Consider the following 26,841-nt stretch of genomic DNA (forward strand, 5'->3'; position numbering starts at 1 on the left):
TTCTTCTAAGAAGTTGCTCTCTTTAGGTTTCTGCATTTCAGATAGGGTAATTCGATTTTAATGGTTTTCTCACCTTTATTTAAGCTTTCATGGGGCCTGATTTTTGTTCCAAACTCCAAAGGAGGCATTTATTGATTACATCACGTATATAGTTTTCACTGTCTCATAATAATTAGCCTAATCTCAATGAAAGCTATTCCTCTTAGGTCAGCTCTCATTATCTTGCACTGATTCCGACTTTCAGGTCTCGGTGATTTGTTATTGGGTCGGGTTACAGTGATTGGCTCACTACTAATTCCTAGGACTGAATTCCCATTCCTGAAGTTTGTTGATTAATATCTCCAATGGCCAGTTTGTAAAATTCTTATCCCTAAAACCATCTCTACAGCTGATGCTATTTTTGTAAGCACATCTGTTTAGTAAGGGTAAATTAATAACCAAACAAATTTATTCTTCTTAGAGAAACAGTAACTCAAAGCCCTCCTGTTTATATGACTGGACAACACCCCTTTGAAGTGTAGAGGCCATTTGCATGTAGACTTTTCTAAAATTTGAGGAAGATCCAAGCTTCGGTTATATGATCTATTTCCAAACCACAGTGAAGCATGCTTTTATTACCTTAATGGTGAAAATTGTAACATCCTTATTCCCATACTCTACAAAGGTTTTAAACTCTTAACATTGTATGTAGGTTATGTTCCTGAATAATCTTAGGAATCTGACAAATTCTTGATGTTAGATTATAAAGGATAGTTTGCACTCTTTCTTCGTGTAGTTTATGCTTACTCAAGAGGGGTTCTGAGATTGTGGATGGATGAAACTAGGGAAATAAAAATTCTACTTCAAGTATCTGTTATTTCTGGCTCAATTCCTCAACCTTTGAGGCTGGAAATAAATCTGAATATGGGAGATTATTTAGGAAAAGATTCTCGGGAATTGCTATGGAGTAATATATTACTGAATTTAGTGATAAAAAGGAATAATATATTAATTTAATTAAAGCATAAATATTGTCAGGTGTCAATTAACAAATGACATTCCAGAAAATGATTTGAAAATAACATTCAAAGTTGACACAAAATTCTAAACATGTGATCATAAATACATTGGTGACTGCTGACGTTTCCATGGAAATAGAATTATTTTGCCATTGTAATTATTTTTGGAACTCATGTTGTTTTACTTATGAGCAAACAAAGAATACCATGTCTGGAAATCCATTAAGAGATACAGACTAATACAGAGATAAATATTTCAGACACTATTCCTTTGCTAGTGGGAAAGAACTAAAGCATCGTTCAGGGTCATATTTTAAACCATGCAACAGGAAAATTGTCATTTTTAGATTTCTATCCCAAGGATTAACCTTTAGAACTTAGTATTCATTAATATTAAAATATACTTTAATTTGGGAAAATGTGGTAACATAGATAGTTGATGGTAGGCAGTCTCTGGCTATTCGCTTCCACACACAAAAAAAAGTCACTTGCCTTTAAAAACAACACACGGCTCACTGGATGGATGAATGGGCAGAGTGTAGAAAGTGCTGAATTCTAGTTTTCTAGGCAGGATTTATTGTGAATTAGTAACAGATTATAGAACATGGTAGGATTAGAGATTAAATTTCTGCCCTTCTTAATGTCTCATCTTAAAAAGAAGTGTTAATTCAAATGATATGTCTTCAAAATAGTGGGGGAGTGGAGTATATATTCAACAATATTGCCTTGTGTGGATAATATTTGAAGCTGGGTGGTGGGTATATGAGGGTTCAATATACCATACTCTCTACTTTTGTATAAGTTTAAAATGGTCCACAATAAATCTCTCTAAAACCCCAAGCATATAAATATCTTCTGTAATACTATGGTAAAACTCAAAATGGGACCTATTATATAACAGCATCATCGAAGAGCAATAAATACATTCTGGAGATAATGACTTGGATTCAAAACGGAAAACCGAGGCTGCGGTCCCACACTCAGCCTCTGGGCGCCGCTGTCGGCCAGTGCAGAGCAAGCGCTGACGCCCGGGATCCCTCAGCCTCCAATCTGGGATTTCCTGCGCAGCCACCAACACAGAAGGAAACCCGTTCACACACTGAAGCTCCCGGCTGCGCAGATCCTGCCTAGCGCACACGGATTCCCAGACCCGAGACTGGGGGCTCCGCCTGTCCGGGGCCGAACGCTCTTCCGGGGACGCCGCGGACTGCAGTTCCTTCAGCCTCCCAGAAACGCGGGGGCCCAGAGAGAACCGGAGCGCGGAATGGGAGGGAGCTGCGCGCAGAGGCGCCTGGCCGGCCGGCGGCAGGTACTGTTTGCCTTCCTGCTGCCTTTGTTCTGCCCCGCGCTCTGCGAGCCGGTCCGCTACGCGATTCCCGAGGAGCTGGCCAAGGGCTCCGTGGTGGGGAACCTCGCCAGGGACCTAGGGCTCAGTGTCCAGGATGTGTCGGCTCGGAAGCTGCGAGTTAGCGCGGAGAAGCCGCATTTCAACATAGACTTGGAGAGCGGGAACCTGCTTGTGAAGGACCGAATAGATCGTGAACAGATATGCAGAGAGAGAAGAATATGTGAGTTGCAGCTGGAAGCAGTGGTGGAAAATCCTTTAAATATTTTTCATGTCATTGTGGTTGTTGAGGATATTAATGACCACGCCCCTCAATTCGATAAAAAGGATATACGTTTAGAAATTTTTGAATCTGTATCGATTGGTGCACGAATATCCCTTGATCCTGCCACGGACCCCGATATAAGCACGAACTCAGTTAAAGATTATCAGATAAACCCTAATCCTTATTTCTCGTTATTAGTTAGAGTTAATTCCGATGGTGGTAAATACCCCGAGTTGTCTCTGGAGAAATCCCTAGATCGAGAAAAGCAGAGGTCTCATCACTTGATATTGACTGCCTCGGACGGAGGGGACCCGCCCCGTAGTGCCACAGCGAACATAGAAATCTTTGTCAGGGACACCAACGATAACCACCCGGTGTTCAGTAAAGACGAATATAGAATCAGTCTTAGTGAAAATCTGCCTCCGGGAACCTCTGTGTTTCGGGTGTCAGCCACTGACCAGGACGAGGGGATCAATGCGGAGATCAGCTACTACTTCCGGAGCACTACTCAGAGCACAAGGCACATGTTCTCGGTGGATGAGAAAACAGGTGTGGTTACCAATAACCAGTCTTTGGATTTTGAGGATGTGGCAAGATACATCATGGAGGTGGAAGCCAAGGACGGAGGTGGACTCTCCACTCCATGTAAAGTAATCATAGAAATCCTAGATGAAAACGACAACAGCCCAGAAATAATCATCACGTCCCTCTCTGATCACATTTTGGAGAATTCACTCCCTGGAATGGTTATTGCCCTCTTCAAAACACGGGACAGAGATTCTGGGGAAAACGGAGAAGTATTGTGTAGTATAGGAAGAGACATTCCTTTCAAGATTCATTCTTCTTCTACAAATTACTACAAGCTGGTGACTGATGGGATTCTGGACCGAGAGCAGACTCCAGAATACAACATCACCATTACAGCAACCGACAAAGGCAAGCCACCCCTCTCCTATAGTACAAGCGTCACCCTGCACATCACGGACGTCAACGACAACGCGCCAGTTTTCCACCAGGCCTCTTATGTCGTCCACGTGCCTGAGAACAACCCACCTGGCGCCTCCATAACACACGTCAGTGCCTCGGATCTGGACATGGGAACTAACGGCCAAGTGTCCTACTCCATCGTGGCCAGTGATCTGGAGCCGCGGGCCCTGTCTTCTTACGTGTCTGTGAGCGCGCAGAGCGGGGTGGTGTACGCGCAGCGCGCCTTCGACCACGAACAGCTACGCGCCTTCGAGCTGACGCTGCAGGCGCGTGACCAGGGCTCGCCCGCGCTCAGCGCTAATGCGAGCCTGCGCGTGCTGGTGGACGACTGCAATGACAACGCGCCCAGGGTACTGTATCCAGCGCTGGGGCCCGATGGCTCAGCGCTCTTTGACACGGTACCTCGAGCTGCGCAGCCTGGCTACTTGGTCACCAAGGTGGTGGCGGTGGACGCAGACTCTGGGCACAACGCCTGGTTGTCTTACCACGTGCTGCAGGCCAGCGAGCCCGGGCTGTTCAGCCTGGGGCTACGCACAGGTGAGGTGCGTACAGCGCGTGTCTTGGGCGACAGGGACGCGTCCCGCCAGCGCCTGTTGGTCGCTGTACGCGATGGAGGACAGCCGCCTCTCTCAGCCACTGCTACGCTGCTCCTGGTGTTCGCAGACAGCCTGCAGGAGGCGCTGCCGGACCTCAGCGACCACCCGGCGCCTTCTGACCCCCAGGCGGAGCTGCAGTTTTATCTGGTGGTGGCCTTGGCCTTGATCTCTGTGCTCTTCCTCCTCGCAGTAATTCTGTCCATCGCCCTGCACCTGAGACGCAACTCCAGCCCCACCACCTGGAGCTGCTTTCAGCCTGGTTTCTGCTCCAAGTCTGGACCCGTTGTTCCCCCCAACTACAGCGAGGGAACTTTGCCCTATTCCTACAATTTGTGTATTGCGCAGACGGGAAAGACAGAGTTTAATCTCCTAAACTGTAGTGAGCCCTTGCATTCCAAACAAGACATAGTTTGCGATGATTCTTCTGGGGACTTATTTCCACTTCCTGGTGGGGATGACTTGACCTCACGTCCCAAGACTCTAACACCGGTGAGTTCCATTTTTGTGTCTTCTCCAATCTCCTAGTTTCTCATATTTCAAGAGTACTACTTCATTTACAGAAACCTTGGTAGTATAGTGGTTAAGAGCTATGGTTGCTAACCAAAAGGTCGGCAGTTTGAATCCACCAGGCGCTCCTTGGAAACACTACGGGGCAGTTCTACTCTGTCCTTTAGGGTCACTAGGAGTCAGAATCAACTCAACAGCAACAGGTTTTTACTTCATTTTCATGTCTGGAATCCGATTTAGCAAATACATAGCAAATCACCATCTTGTCTTCTTAACGTTGACTCTTTGGCAATTATATTTTTCAAAAGATTTATTTGGTTCATGAATTGCTCTGTAGAATGCAACCACATTGGAGGTGTCTTGTCAAGCTCTGATTAGCAAAGTAGAGGTAGTGGCCCTAGCTTCTAAATAAATAAATCCTGCCTATTTGAGCGTGCTGAGATTTAACGTGACTTTTCCGTATCCTATTTATGGATTTTTAAATTTTTTAACTATTCAGACAAGCATTTAAATATCAAAGCGAGTACTCCTTTCAAAGAAACGTTTATTGCAAAGAACCTCTAAGGTGTCTTTAAGTATCTTCATTTATTTTAATAGTTCTTTTTTTCCACACTGTAAGCATCCAAGGAGGGTGTGGTCAGCAGATCCAAGAACTTTCTGAAATTGTATGCAAAGTTATATATGTACGCGTTTTTCTTGGAAGAAGAATCAAAACTTTGTTCATTGCCAAGATTATTATGGTCCCCAAAACCAAATACTCATTGCCCTAAAGGAATTTTTCTCTTCAAATTTGGGGTTTCTGGGTTTCTTTGACATTATCTTACCACACACTCACTGAAGGCCAGGGTCCTCATCTTTTCTTGGAGCTCAAATTGTATTCATCCCCAATCTCTTTTCCTCTACTTTGGAAGATAAAGAAATATCCAAGAAAGCAAATGAAATTTTGTTGCCTTTGCCCTCTGTCTCTGATTCTCTGCTATAAAGTCTTTGAAAAAAAAAAAGATAAAACCTTTGAAGTGTTCCATACTTGGAGGCATGGTGACAAAGACCCTTCTGGAAAACCCATACGAAAGATGTGAAATTCCAAACCTTCATCCTTGAGGAACGACCTGCAGCTGGGTTGATGGACACACACAATTGAAGATGTGTGAACCACTTTACTTTGGGTTTCTGCCTAAGAGAAGAAATCATTTATGTTGGCATCAATGTCCTGATAAGAACAGGTCGTTTGACATAAACACTTGTCCAAAAAAAGTTCTACCTCGCTCTTATTTCATTTTAAAAATTCATAGCACTTCAAATTCTAATACATTTTTCTCTTATTACAACACAAGTATTTTAATTTTCAACTGTAATATATATTCCTTTTAGCTTGTGACTATACTGCTCAGTTCATTTAAAAAAGTTAAATTATATACCTATATGAAGAAGTATATATATTTTTTAATTCATTAAGGCTCAATAAAATTATTTTAGAAAGGAGTCTTTTGAATATCTCTTACCACAATCTTAGTGCTAAACAAATTTAGTGAAATTAAATCTAAATTTTAAAAAGCTTTAAAGTGAATTATAAGAGGTATATCAATATGGACTTCATATGAATGTTACCAAATAGAGCTGCACCATTTAAATCACAATTTCAAATAAAATTGTAAGACTTTTCAGAATATAGCTAAAAGATCAAACACAGTAAGCATTATTTTCCTTTTAAAATGGGCACATTTGGGAAAATGAGTGTTACGTATATATTTAATCAACTCTTATTTTATAATATTTTACTGTACTTTATTTCCATCTTATCCTCCACCAAGTAACTTACAAATAGTAATTTATTCATCTGTATGAGTTCAGGAACCAAAGAAGTAAGATAAAAATATCCAACAAAAATCAAATAGCATTTACTTTCTATTGAATATACAGTGGGTGCAGTAACTTCTTAGGACTCTGAGCGCCGCTGTTTACCTACTAGGAGAGAAACGCAGGCCGATCTCCACCCGGATTCTCGGGGCTCCAGCTACACAAAGCCCCACAGCTTCTACAAACTGGCTCTGCAACTGCAGGGAAACTCACTCCGGAATTTAAGGTGCGCAGGTTACAGAGACTCCCGGCAGCCACAGAAAGAAAAAGGAAAGAATTGAAACACAACGTGCCCAGTGAGGATCTTGAGAGAATTCCGTTGCCAAATAACAATGGCCTCTCAAAGAAATCGCCCGAACTGCAGCGAGCTGATCCTGCTCTGTCTTTCCCTCTGCATGCTACGGGAGACTGGAGCCCGGCAGATCCGCTACTCCGTTCCTGAGGAGTTAGACAAAGGCTCTTTCGTGGGGAACATCTCCAAGGACCTGGGGCTGGAGCCCCGGGAGCTGATGGAGCGCGGAGTCCGCATTGTCTCCAGAGGTAGGACGCAGCTCTTTGCTCTGAATCCGCGAAGCGGCAGCCTGATCACTGCGGGGAGGATAGACCGGGAGGAACTCTGCGCTCAGAGCGAGCGGTGTCTGGTGAATTTTAACATCCTTGTTGAAGATAGAGTGAAGCTTTTCGGGATAGAAATAGAAGTAACTGATATTAACGATAATGCCCCGAAATTCCAAGCAGAGAATCTAGATGTAAAAATTAATGAAAACGTCCCTCCGGGGATGCGTTTCCCGCTCCCGGAAGCTGTGGATCCGGATGTGGGCGTGAACGCCCTACAAAGCTACCAGCTCAGCCAGAATAAGCACTTCTCCTTACGTGTTCAGAGCCGAGCCAATGGCATCAAGTACCCGGAGCTGGTGCTGGAGCGCGCCCTGGATCGCGAGGAAGAGGCGATGCACCATCTGGTCCTCACGGCCTCCGACGGTGGCGACCCTCTCCGATCTGGCACTGCCCTTGTCAGTGTGACTGTCTTCGATACAAATGACAATGCGCCAGTCTTCACCTTGCCTGAATACCAAGTCAGTGTTCCCGAGAACCTGCCTGTGGGCACACGACTGCTGACGGTCACTGCCACCGATAGGGACGAAGGAGCCAATGGGGAAGTGACATATTCCTTCCGAAAATTACCTGACACACACTTGTTGAAATTCCAGCTAAACGAAAATACTGGGGAAATTAAAATATCAGAAAATCTGGATTATGAAGAAACAGACTCCTATGAAATAGAAATCCAAGCGGAAGACGGAGGAGCATACCTTGCAACAGCAAAAGTCCTGATTACTGTCGAAGACGTAAATGACAACAGTCCGGAGGTGACCACCACATCTGTATTTAGTCCAGTGACTGAAGATTCCCCTCCGGGAACTGTTATAGCCCTTTTAAACGTGCATGATCTAGACTCTGGGCAGAACGGACAGGTCACCTGCTTCATCTCTGGGAATCTGCCTTTTAAATTAGAAAAGTCCATTGACAGCTATTATAGATTGGTGACGGACAGAGCCCTCGACAGGGAACTAGTATCCTCTTACAATATCACGGTTACGGCCACAGATGGGGGAAGTCCACCTCTATCAACGGAAATACACCTCACCCTGCACGTGGCAGACATCAATGACAACCCACCCGCCTTCTCTTACGTGTCCTACTCCACCTACATTCCAGAAAACAACCCCATAGGCGTCTCCATCTTCTCCGTAACTGCACACGACCCGGACAGCGAGAAGAACGCCCGGGTGACTTACTCACTGACTGAAGACACCATCCGGGGGGCGCCCCTGTCCTCCTACGTATCCATCAATTCCGACACTGGTGTCCTGTATGCTCTGCGCTCCTTCGACTATGAACAGTTTCGAGAGTTGCAGATGCAGGTGACTGCTTGTGACAGCGGGGACCCGCCGCTCAGTAGTAACATGTCATTGAGCGTGTTCGTGCTTGATCAAAACGATAACGCGCCCGAGATCTTATACCCCGCCGTCCCCACCGATGGCTCCACCGGCGTGGAGCTGGCGCCGCGCTCGGCAGAGCCTGGCTACCTGGTGACCAAGGTGGTGGCTGTTGACCGTGACTCAGGACAGAATGCCTGGCTGACCTACCGTCTGCTCAAGGCCAGCGAGCCAGGGCTCTTCGCAGTGGGGGTGCACACCGGCGAGGTGCGCACTGCGCGGGCCTTGCAGGACAGAGACGCGCTCAAGCAGAGCCTTGTGGTGGCCGTCCAGGACCATGGTCAGCCCCCTCTCTCGGCCACCGTTACACTCACCGTGGCCGTGGCCGACAGCATCCCCGACGTCCTGGCCGATCTGGGCAGTCTCGAGCTCCCTGCGGACCCTACTGCCTCGGGCCTCACGTTGTACCTGGTGGTGGCTGTGGCCAGTGTTTCCTGTGTTTTCTTTGCTTTTGTTATTGTGCTGCTGGCGCTCAGGCTGCGGCGCTGGCACACAAAACGTCTGCTCCAGGCTTCGGGCAGTGTGTTGCCGACCCTGCCAGCCTCGCAATTTGTGGGCGTGGACGGGGTGCGGGCCTTCCTGCAGACCTACTCTCACGAGGTCTCCCTCACGGCGGACTCTGGAAAGAGCCACATTATCTTCCCCCAGCCCAACTACGTGGACACACTCATCAGCCAGGAGAGCTGTGAGAAAAAAGATCCTTTGTCTTTGTTAGATGATTCGAGGTTTCCTATAGAAGATACACCTTTGGTTCCAGTGAGTTCTATTTTTATTCATTTTCTTTCATTTTAAAATTTTAAATTGGTTTTACTTTTAGACTTGCAGCATGATGGAAAAAGTCAATCTTCACATTTTCATCACTTTCCCCACAGTTTCTATGGTACTTACCTCTTTTGCAAACATCAAAGAATGAAATTGGTTGGTTATCAAGACTGGCTTCTTTTACTTTCTGGTAAACATTCATCTAGTCCCAATGAAGACCTCTTATCTTAAGGCTTTTATGATTAGTTTTGCAGAGCCTTATACTTCATAATTTTGTTGATTATAATAGTGCCGATTCCTAAGAGAAGACTTGTATACAGCAGTGTCAGTCAATTTGTGTCCGTCCATAATGATGTATGCTTAACCTTTTCCAACTGCAATCATACCTAGTGGCACTGCAGCATCCTTGTGCCTGTGACGGTCTGATCTCATAGTGCTGTGTAGAAGTTATGCACGGTGATTTGACTTTTCTTATGCAATAGGGAGTCTATGGAGCCTACAGAAGCTTAGCTCTAAGGAAATCTTGGTTTCTGCTCTTTTTGTCTTTTTTGTTAAATTCTCCTCTAAGGCTGCAAATAATATGGATTGGGGAGGCAGATAGTTGATTGACTATAGTGATGTATTTGGTTTGGTCTCTTCCTTTTAAATGATTACTAATATTCTTTTAAACTAATACGGTAACATGAAGTCAAAGAGTGTTCTAATGTGCATCAAAATATTATGAGAATATTATTTTTCTTCATATTAACAGTTGTTCAGTGATAGGTCTGTGGAAGGAGAGCGCACCCTTCAGGGCTGTAGTTATTAACCATCAAATCATCGAAATTATCATTTGAACTTATCTCCATGGAAGTCAAAAATATTATACATCCATCTCACATAATTGGTAAAAAGAAAAAAAAAACCTACCTTTGGGCACTGTAGCAATTGTAAGTAAATGTTTTTAAATTTAAGTATTTAAATGCAGTGCACAGCGATCTGAATGTAATGAATATGGGAATGGCTGCATTCCAGTTCCTAAATATAGGTCGAAAATACGATTACTTCCTAGGTGAATATGGGCTGGGGTTGAAGACAAAAATTTTTTGCTTAAATTAAGCACTGTCGGCTTCGTGGATAATTACCCTTAACAGTAACAACAGCGATTGCCTCTGGATGGAGGAACGAGATAGAAGTGGGCATTGGGATAGGAGTCCAACTTTTCACTCTATTCTTTATTTTAAAATATTTTTATCTATTCAAAATAACTTCAAATTTTAATGTATACGAAGATATGATAGTCATGGCCATGTGCATAAGATTCAAATAGTTTAGCTCTTGTCAACTTGTACGTAAAGAAAAAGATTTCCTGAAATAGAAATGGAGAGAAAACCGAGGCTGCGGTCCCACACTCAGCCTCTGGGCGCCGCTGTCGGCCAGTGCAGAGCAAGCGCTGACGCCCGGGATCCCTCAGCCTCCAATCTGGGATTTCCTGCGCAGCCACCAACACAGAAGGAAACCCGTTCACACACTGAAGCTCCCGGCTGCGCAGATCCTGCCCAGCGCACACGGATTCCCAGACCCGAGACTGGGGGCTCCGCCTGTCCGGGGCCGAACGCTCTTCCGGGGACGCCGCGGACTGCAGTTCCTTCAGCCTCCCAGAAACGCGGGGGCCCAGAGAGAACCGGAGCGCGGAATGGGAGGGAGCTGCGCGCAGAGGCGCCTGGCCGGCCGGCGGCAGGTACTGTTTGCCTTCCTGCTGCCTTTGTTCTGCCCCGCGCTCTGCGAGCCGGTCCGCTACGCGATTCCCGAGGAGCTGGCCAAGGGCTCCGTGGTGGGGAACCTCGCCAGGGACCTAGGGCTCAGTGTCCAGGATGTGTCGGCTCGGAAGCTGCGAGTTAGCGCGGAGAAGCCGCATTTCAACATAGACTTGGAGAGCGGGAACCTGTTTGTGAAGGACCGAATAGATCGTGAACAGATATGCAGAGAGAGAAGAATATGTGAGTTGCAGCTGGAAGCAGTGGTGGAAAATCCTTTAAATATTTTTCATGTCATTGTGGTTGTTGAGGATATTAACGACCACGCCCCTCAATTTCGCAAAGATGAGATAAACTTAGAAATCAGTGAATCTGTGAGCCCAGGAATGGGAACAATTCTTGAGTCTGCAAAAGATCCCGATATCAATATGAATTCACTGAACAAATACCAGTTAAGCCCTAATGAGTATTTCTCGTTGGTGGTGAAAGACAATCCCGATGGTGGCAAATATCCAGAATTACTACTGCAGAAGACCCTGGACCGAGAAGAGCAGAGCGCTCACCACTTGGTCCTGACGGCGTTAGACGGCGGAGACCCGCCCCGAAGCGGCACCGCACAGATCCGGATCCAAGTAGTTGACGCCAATGATAACCCCCCTGTGTTCAGCCAGGACGTGTACAGGGTCAGCCTGAGGGAAGACGTGCCTCCCCGCACCTCCGTGCTGAGGGTGAGGGCCACCGATCGGGATGAGGGCGTCAACGCGGAAATCACCTACTCGTTACTTAATGTGGCTGACAAAGCCCAACACGTGTTTTCTCTGGATTCAACTACCGGAGACATTATAACTAATCAGTCCTTGGATTTTGAAGATGTAAAAAGATACACGATGGATGTGGAAGCAAAGGATCGAGGATCTCTTTCTACACAGTGTAAAATAATTATAGAAGTTCTGGACAAAAACGACAACGTCCCAGAAATAATAATCACCTCTCTCTCTAATCGGATTTTGGAGAATTCAGGTCCCGGAATGGTGGTAGCCCTCTTCAAAACACGGGACCGGGATTCTGGGGAAAACGGAGAAGTCTGGTGTAATATAGGAAGAGACGCTCCTTTCAAGATTCATTCTTCCTCTAAGAATTACTACAAACTAGTAACAGACGGGGCTCTGGACCGGGAGCGGACCCCAGAGTATAACGTCACCATCACAGCCACCGATAGGGGCAAGCCGCCCCTCTCCTCCAGCATAAGCCTCACTCTGCACGTCGCTGACGTCAACGACAACGCACCCGTTTTCCTACAGTCAGCCTACGTGGTTCACGTGCCAGAAAACAACCCTCCCGGCGCTTCCATAGCGCACGTCGGCGCCTCGGATCCAGACCTGGGGCCGAATGGCCAAGTGTCCTACTCTATCGTGACCAGCGACTTGGACCCTCGAGCGCTGTCGTCCTACGTGTCTGTGAGCGCGCAGAGTGGGGTGGTGTTCGCGCAGCGAGCCTTCGACCACGAGCAGCTGCGCACCTTCGAGCTGACGCTGCAGGCGCGTGACCAGGGCTCTCCCGCGCTCTGCGCCAATGTGAGCTTGCGCGTGCTGGTGGACGACCGCAATGACAACGCGCCCAGGGTGCTGTACCCAGCTCTGGAGCCCGACGGCTCAGCCCTCTTCGACATGGTGCCACGTGCGGCGCAGCCGGGTTATCTGGTCACCAAGGTGGTGGCGGTGGACGCAGATTCTGGGCACAACGCCTGGCTGTCCTACCACGTGCTGCAGGCCAGCGAGCCTGGACTCTTCAGCCTAGGACTGCGCACGGGTGAGGTGCGCACAGCGCGTGTCTTGGGCGACAGGGACGCGCCCCGCCAGCGCCTGCTGGTGGCTGTGCGTGACGGAGGACAGCCATCCCTTTCAGCCACCGCTACACTGCTCCTGGTGTTCGCAGACAGCCTGCAGGAGGCTCTGCCGGACTACAGAGACCGCCCGGAGCCCTCTGACCCCCAGGGCGAACTGCAGTTCTATCTGGTGGTGGCCTTGGCCTTGATCTCCGTGCTCTTCCTCCTTGCAGTGACTCTGGCCGTTGCCCTGCGTTTGCGACGCTCCTCCAGCCCCGCCTCCGGGATCTGCTTTGGGTCTGTTCTCTGTGCCAAGTCTGATCCCGGGCTTCCTCCCAACTACAGTGAGGGCACATTGCCCTATGCCTGTAATTTGTGCTTACCTGACGATCGAGCTAATCCAGAATTTAATTTTCTGACATCTGTTGATTATTGTCCAGCCACTCAAGGTAGCCTCAACAAAAATAGCTCCTCAGTGCTGTTGGCTAGCATTTTAACACCTAGTGTTGAAGCAGATAAGACTTTTAAACAGGTAAGTGTTTAAAATAATGCTTTTGTATTCCAATATTGTATGGCACTGTTATTTCACGATTCTAAATAATCTTTTCATAAAGTTCCTAAGGTAAACGTATGCTAAACCTATGGATTTCACTGTTAAAACTAAAGTTTACAATGCTTCAGTCCTCCTTTTCAAAGCCATTTAACAGTAAAAATCAACAGTGAAATCTAGACAAAATTTTAATGAAATTAAGTACCTTTTAATTAAGGATGTGGAATACATCATTATTTTAAATGACAACCCTGAGGCCATTCAACTTTTCTCAAATGCTTTGCCTTCATTATTCTCAAAGAAACATTGATAATAACTACAGCCATCCATCCTTCTTTCATAAGAGCTCTTGGTTAACTTTAAAAATCATATTATGTAAGTCTTCATTGTTTGCAATTTTTAAGCTTTACAAATACTTGCGGTCCCGAAAGAGGTAAGTAACCCTTTCTTCTGGACTCAGCCCCACACATGGGTTGCGCTTTTCTTACACGTTGCAAAAATAAGATTGGACTCTAGGCGCCGCTGTTCACCAGTCAGGGAGCGGGGAGCTGAGCGCCATCGAGTCCCTCCCTCCCCCACCTCTGCCGCACAAAGCGGAGTGACATGGATACTCACAGATTCTGAAGCCAGGATCTTAAACTACTTCCCTTCCTTCTCTAATATAATTTGGATGCGGACAGCCCGGGACTTCGCGATACACAAACTGATTCAGAAACAAACCGGCGCAAGCAACCGGCTGAGACGCTGCCATGGCGGATCGGTCACGGCACCCGGGCCGAAGCGCGCTAGTCTTGCTGTGTGTTTTTCTGGGGGCATTGCGGGAGTCCCGGGCGGGGCAGATCCGCTACTCGGTGCCGGAGGAGACCGACAAAGGCTTCTTTGTGGGCGATATCTCCAAGGACCTGGGGTTGGAGCCCCGGGAGCTGGCGGAGCGCGGAGTCCGCATCGTCTCCAGAGGTAGGACGCAGCTTTTCGCTCTGAACCCGCGAAGCGGCAGCCTGGTCACCGCGGGCAGGATAGACCGGGAGGAGCTCTGTGAGACCGTTCCCACCTGTCTTTTAAATTTGGAGATTCTTGTGGAAGATACCTTGAAGATTTACGGAGTGGAGGTAGAAATAATGGATATTAATGATAACGCCCCCAGCTTCCGGGAAGAGGAAGTAGAGATAAAAATCAGTGAGCACGCAACTCCGGGATTGCGATTCCCCCTTCCAAATGCTAAGGATCCAGATGTGGGAGTGAATTCGCTTCAGAGCTACCACCTCAGCCCTAATGGTTACTTTTCCTTGCACGTGCAAGGCGGAAGCGATGGAGCCAAGAATCCAGAACTAGTGCTGGAAGGGGCTCTGGACCGGGAGAAGGAGGCTACTCACCTCCTCCGCCTCACAGCCTTAGATGGGGGAGATCCCATCCGCAAGGGCGCTGTTCCCATTCGGGTGGTCGTCCTCGACCTAAATGACCATATCCCAAAGTTCACACAGTCTGTGTATCGAGTGAATGTTCCCGAGAACCTCAGCTCCGGAACTCGAGTGCTTGTGGTAAACGCAACTGATCCAGATGAAGGAGCCAACGGGGAAGTGATGTATTCATTCCGGAATATCGAAAGCAAAGCTTCTGAAATATTCCAGTTGGATTCTCGAACTGGAGAGGTCCTAGTACGGGGGTCTTTGGATTATGAGAAATATAAATTCTATGAGATGGAAATTCAAGGCCAAGATGGCGGAGGTCTGCTGACCACCACCAAGTTGTTGGTCACTGTTGTAGACGTAAATGATAATGCTCCGGAAATAACTATCACCTCCTCTACTAATTCAGTGCTGGAAAACTCTCCTCCGGGTACAGTAGTTGCTCTTCTTAATGTGCAAGATCAGGACTCTGAAGAAAATGGTCAGGTCTCCTGTTTCATTCCTAAGAATCTGCCTTTTAAATTAGAAAAGACTTATGGAAATTATTACAAGTTGATAACAAACAGAGCACTGGACAGGGAGCAAGTTCAGAGCTACAATATAACGTTGACAGCCACAGACCGGGGAAGTCCGCCTTTGTCTAAGGAAACTCACATCTCACTGAATGTGGCGGATGACAATGATAACCCACCTGTTTTCCTTCACCCCACTTACTCAGCCTACATTCCTGAAAACAATCCTAGAGGCTCTTCCATCTTCTCAGTGACAGCTCAGGACCCGGACAGCAAAGAGAACGCCCAAGTTATTTACTCTCTGGTCGAGGACACCATCCAGGGAGCGCCTCTGTCTTCCTACATCTCCATCAATTCCGACACTGGAGTCCTGTACGCGCTGCATTCCTTCGACTATGAGCAGTTCCGTGACCTGCAGCTGTGGGTGACGGCACGCGACAGCGGGGACCCGCCGCTCAGCAGTAACGTGTCACTAAGTCTGTTCGTGCTGGACCAGAACGACAACGCCCCCGAGATCCTGTACCCCACCTTTCCTACCGACGGCTCCACTGGAGTGGAGCTGGCGCCTCGCTCTGCCGAACCTGGCTACCTGGTGACCAAGGTGGTGGCGATAGACAGAGACTCAGGTCAGAACGCCTGGCTATCCTACCGTCTGCTCAAGGCCAGCGAGCCAGGGCTCTTCGCGGTGGGCGTGCACACCGGCGAGGTGCGCACAGCGCGGGCCCTGCAGGACAGAGACGCGCTCAAGCAGAGCCTGGTGGTGGCCGTCCAGGACCACGGCCACCCCCCTCTCTCGGCCACTGTCACGCTCACGGTGGCTGTGGCCGACAGCATCCCCGACGTCCTGGCTGATCTGGGCAGCCTAGAGTCTCCCGCCATCCCTAACGACTCTGGCCTCACGCTGTACCTGGTGGTGTCTGTGACCACGGTTTCCTGCGTCTTCCTCGCTTTTGTCATTGTGCTTCTGGCGCTCAGGCTTCGGCGCTGGCACACTAAGCGTCTGCTCCAGGCTTCAGGAGGCGTGTTGCCGAGCCTGCCAGCCTCTCACTTTGTGGGTGTGGATGGGGTGCAGGCTTTTCTGCAGACCTATTCCCACGAGGTCTCCCTCACCGCGGACTCACGGAAGAGCCACCTGATCTTCCCTCAGCCCAACTACGCTGATATGCTCCTCAGCCAGGAGAGCTATGAGAAAAGTGAACCACTCTTGATAGCTGAAGACTCAGCTACCGGTTTAAGCAAAAGCGATCCGATGAATAATCAGGTGAGATTTATTTCCCTGTTTCCAAGTGCTGATGTCTTGGCACAAGTCTTTCAAGTAGCTTTTTTCTGATCCTGTTATGAAAACTCTTTTTTTGGTGGTATATTTTTCTTTTGATTCCAAAGGACTAGTTCAGCTATCATGGTTTACTTTATATTGAGTTTTAGTATTATTTTTCTATCATCAGTGTCTGTAGTTGTCAATGTAAAACTGACTATGATACAAAATACTTTTTATTTAGTTCCCTGTAGCTGCCTATGATTTAAAATTATATTCTACAATTATCTGCTATTTTAATGTTCAAATTTGACTCTATTCCTTCAATAGCATGCTCTCTGTAGCTCTTTTATATGTATCAATCATACATACATATATACATGTATGAATACACACGTACATACATCTATATACCTGAGCTTTTCTCTGAGCACAAAACAATTCTATTTTGATTCTTAATGGCTGGTAATATATTTAGATCCTCTTGAGTGTTTCAGCTTTGTTTCATTGCTTCATCCTACCAAAACCGACATATTGACTGCCTTTTAATTTAATGGACTCTCCCAGAAGGAAAAATACAGAGCTCAGTTATTTTCTTAAGTTCCAGACGTCTTTTAGTTTACTACTGTGAAATCATTAGATTGTTCTCAAGAAATAATTGAATTGTTGAGCTGGTGTTACTTTTATTCTTTTGCTTATGTTTACTGTTTGTGTGTGTATGTGTTGATGGTTTTTAAATGTAGTCAATTCCCATATATTGTTGTTATATGCCATGAAGTAGGTTCCAACTCATAGCGACCCTATTACAACAGAATGAAACATTGCCTGGTCCTGAACCATCCTCATGATCTTTGTTATGCTAGAGCCCATTGTTGCTGTCACTGTGTCAACCTATTTTGTTGAGGGTTTTCCTCTTTTTCACTGGCCCTCTACTCTACCAAGCATGATGTCCTTCTCCAGGCACTGGTCCCTCCTGACAACATGTCCAAATTATATGAGACAATGTCTCCTCATCCTCATTTCCAAGGAACACTCTGGCTGTACTTCTTCCGAGAGAGATTTGTTCATTCTTTTGGCAGTCCGTGGTATATTCAACATTCTTCACCAACACCATAATTCAAAGGCATCAATTCTTCTTCGGTCTTCCTTATTCATTGTCCAGCGTTTGCATGCATATGAGGTGACTGCAAACACCAAGGCTTGGGTCAGGAGCACCTTAGTCCTTAAAGTGACCTCTTTGCTTTTTAACACTTTAAAGACTTTAAATTTACATATAGAAACAACTTAATTTTGATCCAGTGTTTCTGGTAAAGTTGTTTTCGAATTTGCTGAAGATGCTTACGTTTTTCAGATTTATTCATATAGAATAGTTTGTGAATATAAGAGATGGAGTGGGTATTTCAACCTTGTAAAAGACTGATTTAGCTTCCTCTGCATATTTTTGTTTGTTTTCAGTATACCTTAGAATCATGAATTTTCCCAGGCTTTCCTTCACAAGCTCATTTTATATCACATGAAAGTATACTCAATTCTTACATTCAGGACCAATTTGTTATTGAAGGCTTGATAGTTACCTAATGCCATACAAGTTATCTGAGGCAATGTCTAGGCAAATGAGGGAAGGAGACTTATCTCACGTATTTGATCACAGGAATTACCTCCATCATCAACTCAGCGCAGCACTCTCACACTACTCCTAGATACCAAAAAAAAAAAAAAAAAACCAAACCCACTGCCGTCGAGTCAATTCACCAACTCATAGCGACTGAATAGACTCCTAGATATTTGGCCCAAATTACTTGCATATTCACATCCCCTCTCAAATTTATGTTTCTCATTCAGCAGTTGACCTTAATGTAAACTGTAAATTGAGAGTCCAGTGCTTGAGCAGAAAGAATTTCCACTATAAGAGAGAGGAGTCCTCCAAAAGATGCCTGAATTTGTCTTGAAGTCCTGAAAAAATTTTAGAATGTTTTGAGCATCTAGGGATAGTATGGGATTTCAAACTGAGGAAAAAGATTTAAGATGTTGTACTTGAACTGGAATTAAATGTATAAAAAGAACATAAGATATTTGGCTGGGAGGGGGAAATCATTCCGTATTTTTATATAGTGTAAATTAGTTAGGAGCTGCCAGTCAAGATCTTGGAAAATAAAAAGGAAGGGTTGACTTTGAAACTAGGTATTAAGAAGGCTATTTTGACTTAGAGGTAATTATAATGTTCTGTTAAGATGCAACATGTGAGGGAAAAAAAAACACCTTTACATTTCATGTCATTAAATTCCTGTGGTAACCTACTGGGCTATACCTTTATATTCTCTTTATAGAACAATAATTATTGCCATAGATCTCTTTTGTAAGTAACAAGGAAGATTTTATGGCATTGGCCATCCTTATCCTGAGCATGTCTTATGTAGCTTTGAGCTCTCCTCCAGTTTCCTCCGATAAAAAGAGGAGGAAAATTACCCACACATCAGATTGAACATAATACTGGGTGTCAGTTTTGTGACTGTGAAAATTTCTCCATACCACTTGGTGGGGCTGTTTTCCCTCATGGTCTTTGTTCTAAGTCTGGAGAGAAGACTTTGCCTTGTTCTAGTGTATACATTGCCTTGATTAGAAAAAGACAAGCTTTTAATCTGTCATTACTGAATTAATGGCACTTCTATGGGATCCCATCTTTAAGGAGCCTTCTTGGGTAGCAAACACTGGGAAAAAGACGCATTCAAAACTCAACCTGCCTAGTTCTCTACACGTTGGTCCAGGACTTCTGTCTGAATACGGAATCCCACTGAATTTACCAAGGCTTCTGACTGCAGTTTTCTAAATCGACTCTGAGCGCCGCTATTGGCCAACACGCTGCTAGAGGTGGAGCAGGAGATCTACCAGGGAGATTTTCTGCGTGGTCACAGAAGGAAGTCCGAAACGAGAGTGACCGGACCCGTGCGTTCTGCTCGGCAAATCTGATTGCGGAATACGTCCTGGGAAGTCCTCAAACTGGGAGCACTGATTTTTCTACGCGGTGGAAGTAAATATTTTTTAAAAAGCGATTTGTAAAGGGTCTTTTCTTAACGTCCGAGGCTGCAGCGACCCGCGAGAATGGTAACGAGCGCGGAACAGAGGAGCAGGATCCGGCAGCGGCAAGTACTCTTTCCCTTCTTTCTGCCTTTGTTCTGCCGGGCGCTCTCGGAGCAGATCCGCTACTCTATTCCCGAAGAAATGGCCAGGGGCTCAGTGGTGGGGAACCTCGCTGAGGACCTGGGGCTGCATGTACGGGATTTACTGACCCGCAACCTCAGAGTTAGCGCGGAGAAACAATACTTCACCGTGAACACAGACAACGGGCACATACTTGTCAGTGATAGAATAGATCGGGAGTCGCTCTGTCCCCAACAACCTCTGTGTGTCCTGCCCTTAGAGATTGTAGCAGAGAATCCGCTAAATGTTTTTCACATAAACGTGATGATAGAAGATATTAATGACAATCCACCACATTTCCCCAAAGATAGAATTGTTTTACAAATCAATGAATTTGCAATTCGAGGCTCTCGGTTTGGCCTGGAATCCGCTATAGATGCAGATGTAGGGCGCAACTCTCTCCAGAGTTACCAACTCAGCACTAATGGGCATTTCTCTCTGATGGTGAAAGACAAGACTAAAGGCAAGAACGCCCCAGAATTGGTGTTGGAGAAGCCCCTGGACCGGGAACAGCAGAGCTCCCATCTCCTGGTCCTAACGGCTTTGGACGGGGGCGACCCTGTCCGAACTGGCACCACCGAAATCCAGATCGAGGTCACCGACGCCAACGATAACCCCCCAGTGTTCAGCCAGGATGAATACAGAGTCAGCCTGCGTGAGAATGTGCCCCCAGGCACCTCTGTGCTAATGGTGACGGCCACAGACCAGGACGAGGGCATCAACGCTGAGATTACCTACTCTTTTAAAACGCTACGAGACGATGTTGGAAATATGTTTATGATAGACCACCAAAGTGGAGAAATCAAATCCAGAGACCTTATAGACTTCGAAATCAGTAGCAGCTATACTATGAGCATAGAAGCCAAGGACGGTGGAGGCCTGGCCACTGAATGTAAAATTATACTAGACATTCTAGACGAGAACGACAATGCCCCAGACGTGGTTTTCACTTCGGTAGCTACTTCCATTACCGAGGATGCAGAGCCTGGTACGGTGATCGCGCTGTTCAAAACACATGATAAAGATTCTGGGGAAAATGGGGAGATCACATGCCTCATTAAAGAAACCGTTCCTTTTAGAATCGAATCTTCTGCCAATAATTACTACAAGCTTGTAACAGACGGGACCCTAGACCGGGAGCAAACTTCAGAGTACAACATCACCATTACGGCCACTGACAAGGGCAAGCCGCCTCTCTCCTCCAGTACAAGCGTCACTTTGCACATCGCCGATGTCAACGACAACGCCCCGGTTTTCCACCAGGCCTCCTACGTGGTCCACGTGGCCGAAAACAACCCTCCTGGCGCCTCCATCGCTCGAGTCAGCGCCTCCGACTCGGACTTGGGGCCCAACGGCCGAGTCTCCTACTCTATAGTGGCCAGTGATCTGGAACCTCGGCTGCTGTCGTCCTACGTGTCTGTGAGCGCGCAGAGTGGGGTGGTGTTCGCGCAGCGCGCCTTCGACCACGAGCAGCTGCGCGCCTTCGAGCTGACACTGCAGGCGCGTGACCAGGGCTGGCCCGCGCTCAGCGCCAATGTGAGTCTGCGCGTGTTGGTGGGCGACCTCAACGATAACGCGCCCAGGGTGCTGTACCCAGCGCTGGGACCCGATGGCTCGGCGCTTTTCGACACGGTGCCACGCGCCGCCCAGCCGGGCTACCTTGTCACCAAGGTGGTGGCGGTGGACGCGGACTCTGGGCAGAACGCCTGGCTGTCCTACCACGTGCTGCAGGCTAGCGAGTCCGGACTGTTCAGCTTGGGGCTGCGCACGGGCGAAGTACGCATGGCTCGCGCTTTGGGCGACAGGGACGCGTCCCGCCAGCGCCTGCTGGTTGCTGTACATGACGGAGGACAGCCACCCCTTTCAGCCACCGCCACGCTATACCTAGTTTTCGCTGACAGTTTGCAGGAGGCGCTGCCAGACCTCAAGGATCGGCCCGCACCCTCTGACCCCCAGGCTGAGCTGCAATTCTATCTGGTAGTGGCCTTGGCCTTGATCTCCGTGCTCTTCCTCCTCGCGGTGATTCTGGCTATCGCCCTGCGCGTGCGACGCTCCTCCAGCCCCACCACCTGGAGCTGCTTTCAGCCTGGTCTCTGTTCTAAGACTGAACTGGGGGTTTCTCCCAACTACAGCGAGGGAACTTTGCCTTATTCCTACAATCTGTACGCAGCCTCCAATTCGGGAAAAACGAGGTTTAATCTCCTCACCACGACGCCAGAAATGATACCCCCACAAGACCTCTGTAATGAAGCTTCTGTGGTAGTAAGTGTCAGTAAGGAGAATAACAAGATGAGCTCTTACTCTGTTGCTTCTGCTTATATGTTTCAATGAATGTCTTCCATCTGCAAATGTTTTGATTTAATTTTTGAACCAATATTTGGTAAGAAAATCAGAAACAGATTGTATCTACTCCTTTTCAAGTTCATTTTTTCAATATTAATATTTTCTGTTTCTGTGTGGGCCACTAACCTCATTAATAGTCAAGTATTTTGATAATTTCATGAGATATTCTTCATCCATTCGAAGAAATCTTTACTGTGAGAAGTGGGTACTGTGATGCTGCCAACATCCACACATTTTTCATTGAAGCATAAGTGTTTTCTTCCTGTGGGTGTTTATCTTCCTTGGTACATCAATATCTGGAATATATAACGCTTTTTGAAAACTATTTACTATCAAAAAACCAGAAAACCAAACTTGTTGCCATAGAGTTGATCCTGACTCATAGTGACCCTATAGGTCAGAGTAGAACTGCCCCACAGGATTTCCAAGGAGCACCTGGTGGATTCAAACTGCCAACCCTTTGGTTAGCAGCTGTAGCGCTTAACCACTACACCACCAGGGTTTCCATTTACTATCAAGTAGAGTATAACATGAGAATTTTTTTTAATACAGTAAGGGCATGGTAATAATTTGATAATAATGTTCAGGTATTTTACTAGGGTGTCTTTGAATCCCACTAAGTAGGTCAATTTTAGGCCAGATCTTTTTCACAGCTACCTGTAGATTCCCTCCCAATTCTACAGATTACACTTTATGCCTACCAAATGTGCTCACCCTCAGAATATAAACAGAGATGTTTACATTCATGAAAACAAAATAGCTAGATATTTCTTAGGGAGAATTTTTTTCTTATATTTTGGTATACTTTCAAATGTGTTATCTTTAAATCCCAGTAATTGGAATATGTCTGTTACCCAGGAAGAGGTAAGTTTATAATATTCTTTTGATCACTAATTTTCTTTTGCTAAATCATCTCCAGTACCAAACTTCAAAGAAAAAATTAGTGTGTTGATAGAGTTTTGGAGCGCTGTCCCTATTTCAAGGCAATGCCAGTTGAAATGCTCCCACTATGCTCTGAAACTCTTCGTGTGCCTTCTTCACTTGACTTCCGACAGGTCTGATTCTGATGATGTATTCAATCACATTTCTCATTTTAAAGTTTTAATGTTATTGTGAAAATGTGCTTTTAAATTAAGTGTTAAATGTCAAGAACCAGATTAAGTAGTTCTTCCATTAAGGCAAATTCAAGAAATCTATCAAAATTTTTTTGCCCCAAATCATAACTGAGCCAGAAAGTTTAAAGTATTCGATTACGCGATTTATCAAAATGGGAAATACCTAGGGGAATGTCCCATGTTAGGTGTGTTAGGGTTGGTCTCAAACTAGGAGCAGTAAAATTATAAGATTAAAACAACTGTTTATAGAAACTTCAAATTTGTATACGAGCTCCTTGGAAAAAATCGGAATATACCTGCAGCTAGAGAAAATAATGTCAGGGAAGTATCTGTATGAAAAATTTCGGGGAAATGAGAAGAAGCTCCCTGAAGTTTCACCTAGAACAAACACTGTGGTTTTTAGTTGACTCCACTTCGTTTCCTATTGAAGAACAGTAGGTGGAGCTATTTAAGGAAAAAAAAAAGCAAAAAATCCTTTCCTGAAGTTCAAGACTGTGTAGTAATTGGTTAGGACTCTGAGCGCCGCTGTTCACCAATCAGGGAGAGAAAAGCAGAGAGATACTGCTCACCGTGCACGCGCCTAAAGAGCAAAGCACCGACAGGAACGAATCAATCATCTACGGACTGTGAGGCAACTGAGCAGAGGAGCTCTGGCCCCCATCAGTGCGAATTCAAGAACCGAGAAGCTGATCTCTCGACTTCGGTGGTCAAGGGCAGATTTGGAAATAGTACTCCACGAAAGTGACAATGATTCCTTCGCGCCTGCACCGGGGCTGCAAAGGGCTGGTCCTGCTGGGAGTCCTCCTGGGGATCCTGTGGGAAACCAGATGCACCCAGATTCGCTATTCAGTTCCCGAGGAGCTGGAGGAAGGCTCTAGTGTGGGTAACATCGTCAAAGACCTGGGGCTGGAGCCCCGGGAGCTGGCGGAGCGCGGAGTCCGCATCGTCTCCAGAGGTAGGACGCAACTTTTCGCTCTGAGCCCGCAAAGTGGCAGGTTGATCACGGTGGGCAGGATAGACCGGGAGGAGCTCTGTATGGGGGCCATCAAATGTCAATTAAATCTAGAGATTCTCATGGAGGATAAAGTGAAAATATATGGAGTGGAGATAGAAGTGAGGGACGTTAATGATAACGCACCCTACTTCCGGGAAGGTGAACTAGAAATAAAAATGAGTGAAAATGCAGCCACTGGGATGCGGTTCCCTCTTCCCCACGCTTGGGACCCGGATATCGGGAAGAACTCTCTCCAGAGCTATGAGCTCAGCCCGAATACTCACTTCTCCCTAGACGTGCAAAGCGGAGCGGATGGGAAAAAGCACCCGGAGCTGGTGCTGGAGCGCGTCCTGGACCGCGAGGAAAAAGCGGTTCACCACTTGGTCCTCACCGCCTCCGACGGAGGCGACCCGGTCCGCAGCGGCACCGCGCGGATCCGCGTTACGGTCGTTGACGTGAACGACAACGCACCAGCGTTTGTTCAGTCCGAGTACCGCGTGAGCGTCCCGGAGAACGTGGCGGTTGGCACTCAGCTGCTCCTGGTAAACGCCACCGACCCTGACGAAGGAGCCAATGCGGAAGTGATGTATTCCTTCCGGTATGTGGACGACAAAGCGGCCCAAGTTTTCAAACTAGATTGTAATTTAGGAACAATTTCAACAATAGGAGAGCTCAACCACGAGGAATCAGAGTTCTACGAGATGGAAGTGCAAGCGGTGGATAATGCGGGATATTCCGCGCGAGCCAAAGTCCTGATCACAGTTCTGGACCTGAATGACAATGCCCCAGAAGTAGTTGTCACCTCTCTCACCAGCTCTGTTCTGGAAGACTCTCCCAGAGGGGCATTAATTGCCCTTTTAAATATAAATGACCAAGACTCTGGGGAAAACGGGCAGGTGATCTGTTTCATCCAAGGGAATCTGCCCTTTAAATTAGAAAAGTCTTATGGAAATTACTATAGTTTAGTAACTGACACAGTCTTAGACCGGGAACAGGTTCCTAGCTACAACATCACGGTGACCGCCACTGACCGGGGAAGTCCACCCCTGTCCACGGAAATTCACATTTTGCTGAACGTGGCAGACACCAATGACAACCCACCCGCCTTCCCTCAAGCCTCCTACTCCACCTATATCCCGGAGAACAACCCCAGAGGCACCTCCATCTTCTCGGTGACCGCCCAGGACCCTGACTCTGAAGAAAACGCCCAGGTCACTTACTCCCTGGCAGAGGATACTCTCCAGGGAGCGCCGCTGTCCTCCTTTGTCTCCATCAACCCGGACACTGGAATCCTGTATGCACTGCGATCCTTCGACTATGAGCAGTTTCGGGACCTGCAGCTGTGGGTGGCGGCACGTGACAGCGGGGTCCCACCGCTCAGCAGTAATGTGTCATTGATCATCTTCGTGATGGACCAGAACGACAATGTCCCTGAGATTCTGTACCCCGCCCTCCCCACTGATGGTTCCACCGGCATGGAACTAGCACCTCGCTTCTCAGAGCCCGGCTATCTGGTGACCAAGGTGGTGGCCATAGACCGCGACTCGGGACAGAATGCCTGGCTGTCCTACCGCCTGCTCAAGGCCAGCGACCCAGGGCTCTTCGCTGTTGGGGTGCACACGGGCGAGGTGCGCACAGCGCGGGCCCTGCAGGACAGAGACGCGCTCAAGCAGAGCCTGGTGGTGGCCGTCCAGGACCACGGCCAGCCTCCTCTCTCCGCCACCGTCTCGCTCACGGTGGCTGTGGCTGACAGCATCCCCGACGTCCTGGCAGACCTGAGCAGTCTGGAGTCTCCCGCCAACCAGGACGATTCAGGTCTCACACTGTACCTGGTGGTGGCCCTGGCCACTGTCTCCTCTGTCTTCTTTGCCTGTGTCATCGTGCTGATGACGCTCAGGCTGAGGCGCTGGCACAAGTCTCGCTCACTCCAGGCTTCAGGAAGCAGGTTGGCCGGCTTACCTGCCTCGCACTATGTGGGGGTAGACGGGGTGCGGGCTTTCCTGCAGACCTATTCCCATGAGGTCTCCCTCACTGCAGACTCGCGGAAGAGTCACCTGATCTTTCCTCAGCCCAACTATGCCGACACACTTATCAGCCAGGAGAGCCGTGAGAAAAGCGAACCTCCTTTGCTGTCAGGTGATTCGGTGTTTTCTAAAGACAATCATTCATTAGTTCAGGTAAGTCCATGTCAAATATTATTGTGAGATCTTCCAGCAAAATATCTCTTAATTAGCTAATTTGTATATTGTGGAATTTTATAAAGTAGTCCACACTCCTGTGTTAATACTCTATATACTTTTAAAATTTGATTTATCAACTACAACACTATTCTTGATTTTAGTTTTTCTTTTTCATTGGTCATGCAACAGTTTCATGTTGAGCTCTGATGTCATTCTTCCAAAAGGAATCAATCTAATTCAATAGAAAGTATAGATAAAAATTTTATAAACTTTATAAATAGAGTGGCTTCTAATTACATTTGAGATCCCTAACAAATTCATAAAGTGCATTTAGTTTCTTTTAAAGTTCAGTGTCTTAAGTCAGTTCATGGTATTAAACCATTAATGAACTTCCAAGTGATTTACTCCTT

At 47.0% G+C, this 26,841-nt stretch overlaps 1 protein-coding gene across 15 annotated transcripts in view; it reads left to right on the plus strand.

Moving 5' to 3' along the window:
- LOC100656652 (protocadherin gamma-C5) overlaps positions 1-26,841 on the plus strand; it is a 165,450-nt gene that overhangs the window by 59,945 nt on the left and 78,664 nt on the right. The window contains exon 2 of one of the 15 annotated variants that reach the window (XM_023549965.2): positions 1,900-2,252. The exons of 8 other annotated variants lie outside the window; for them this stretch is intronic. In XM_023549965.2, the coding sequence (XP_023405733.1) occupies positions 1,900-1,935 (36 nt within the window). In that variant the 3' untranslated portion in view covers positions 1,936-2,252. 6 more of the 15 variants (XM_023549929.2, XM_023549915.2, XM_023549938.2 and 3 more) reach the window with 6 other exon arrangements.

Source organism: Loxodonta africana, chromosome 2 (genome assembly GCF_030014295.1).
Source record: "Loxodonta africana isolate mLoxAfr1 chromosome 2, mLoxAfr1.hap2, whole genome shotgun sequence".
Classification (NCBI taxonomy): domain Eukaryota; kingdom Metazoa; phylum Chordata; class Mammalia; order Proboscidea; family Elephantidae; genus Loxodonta; species Loxodonta africana.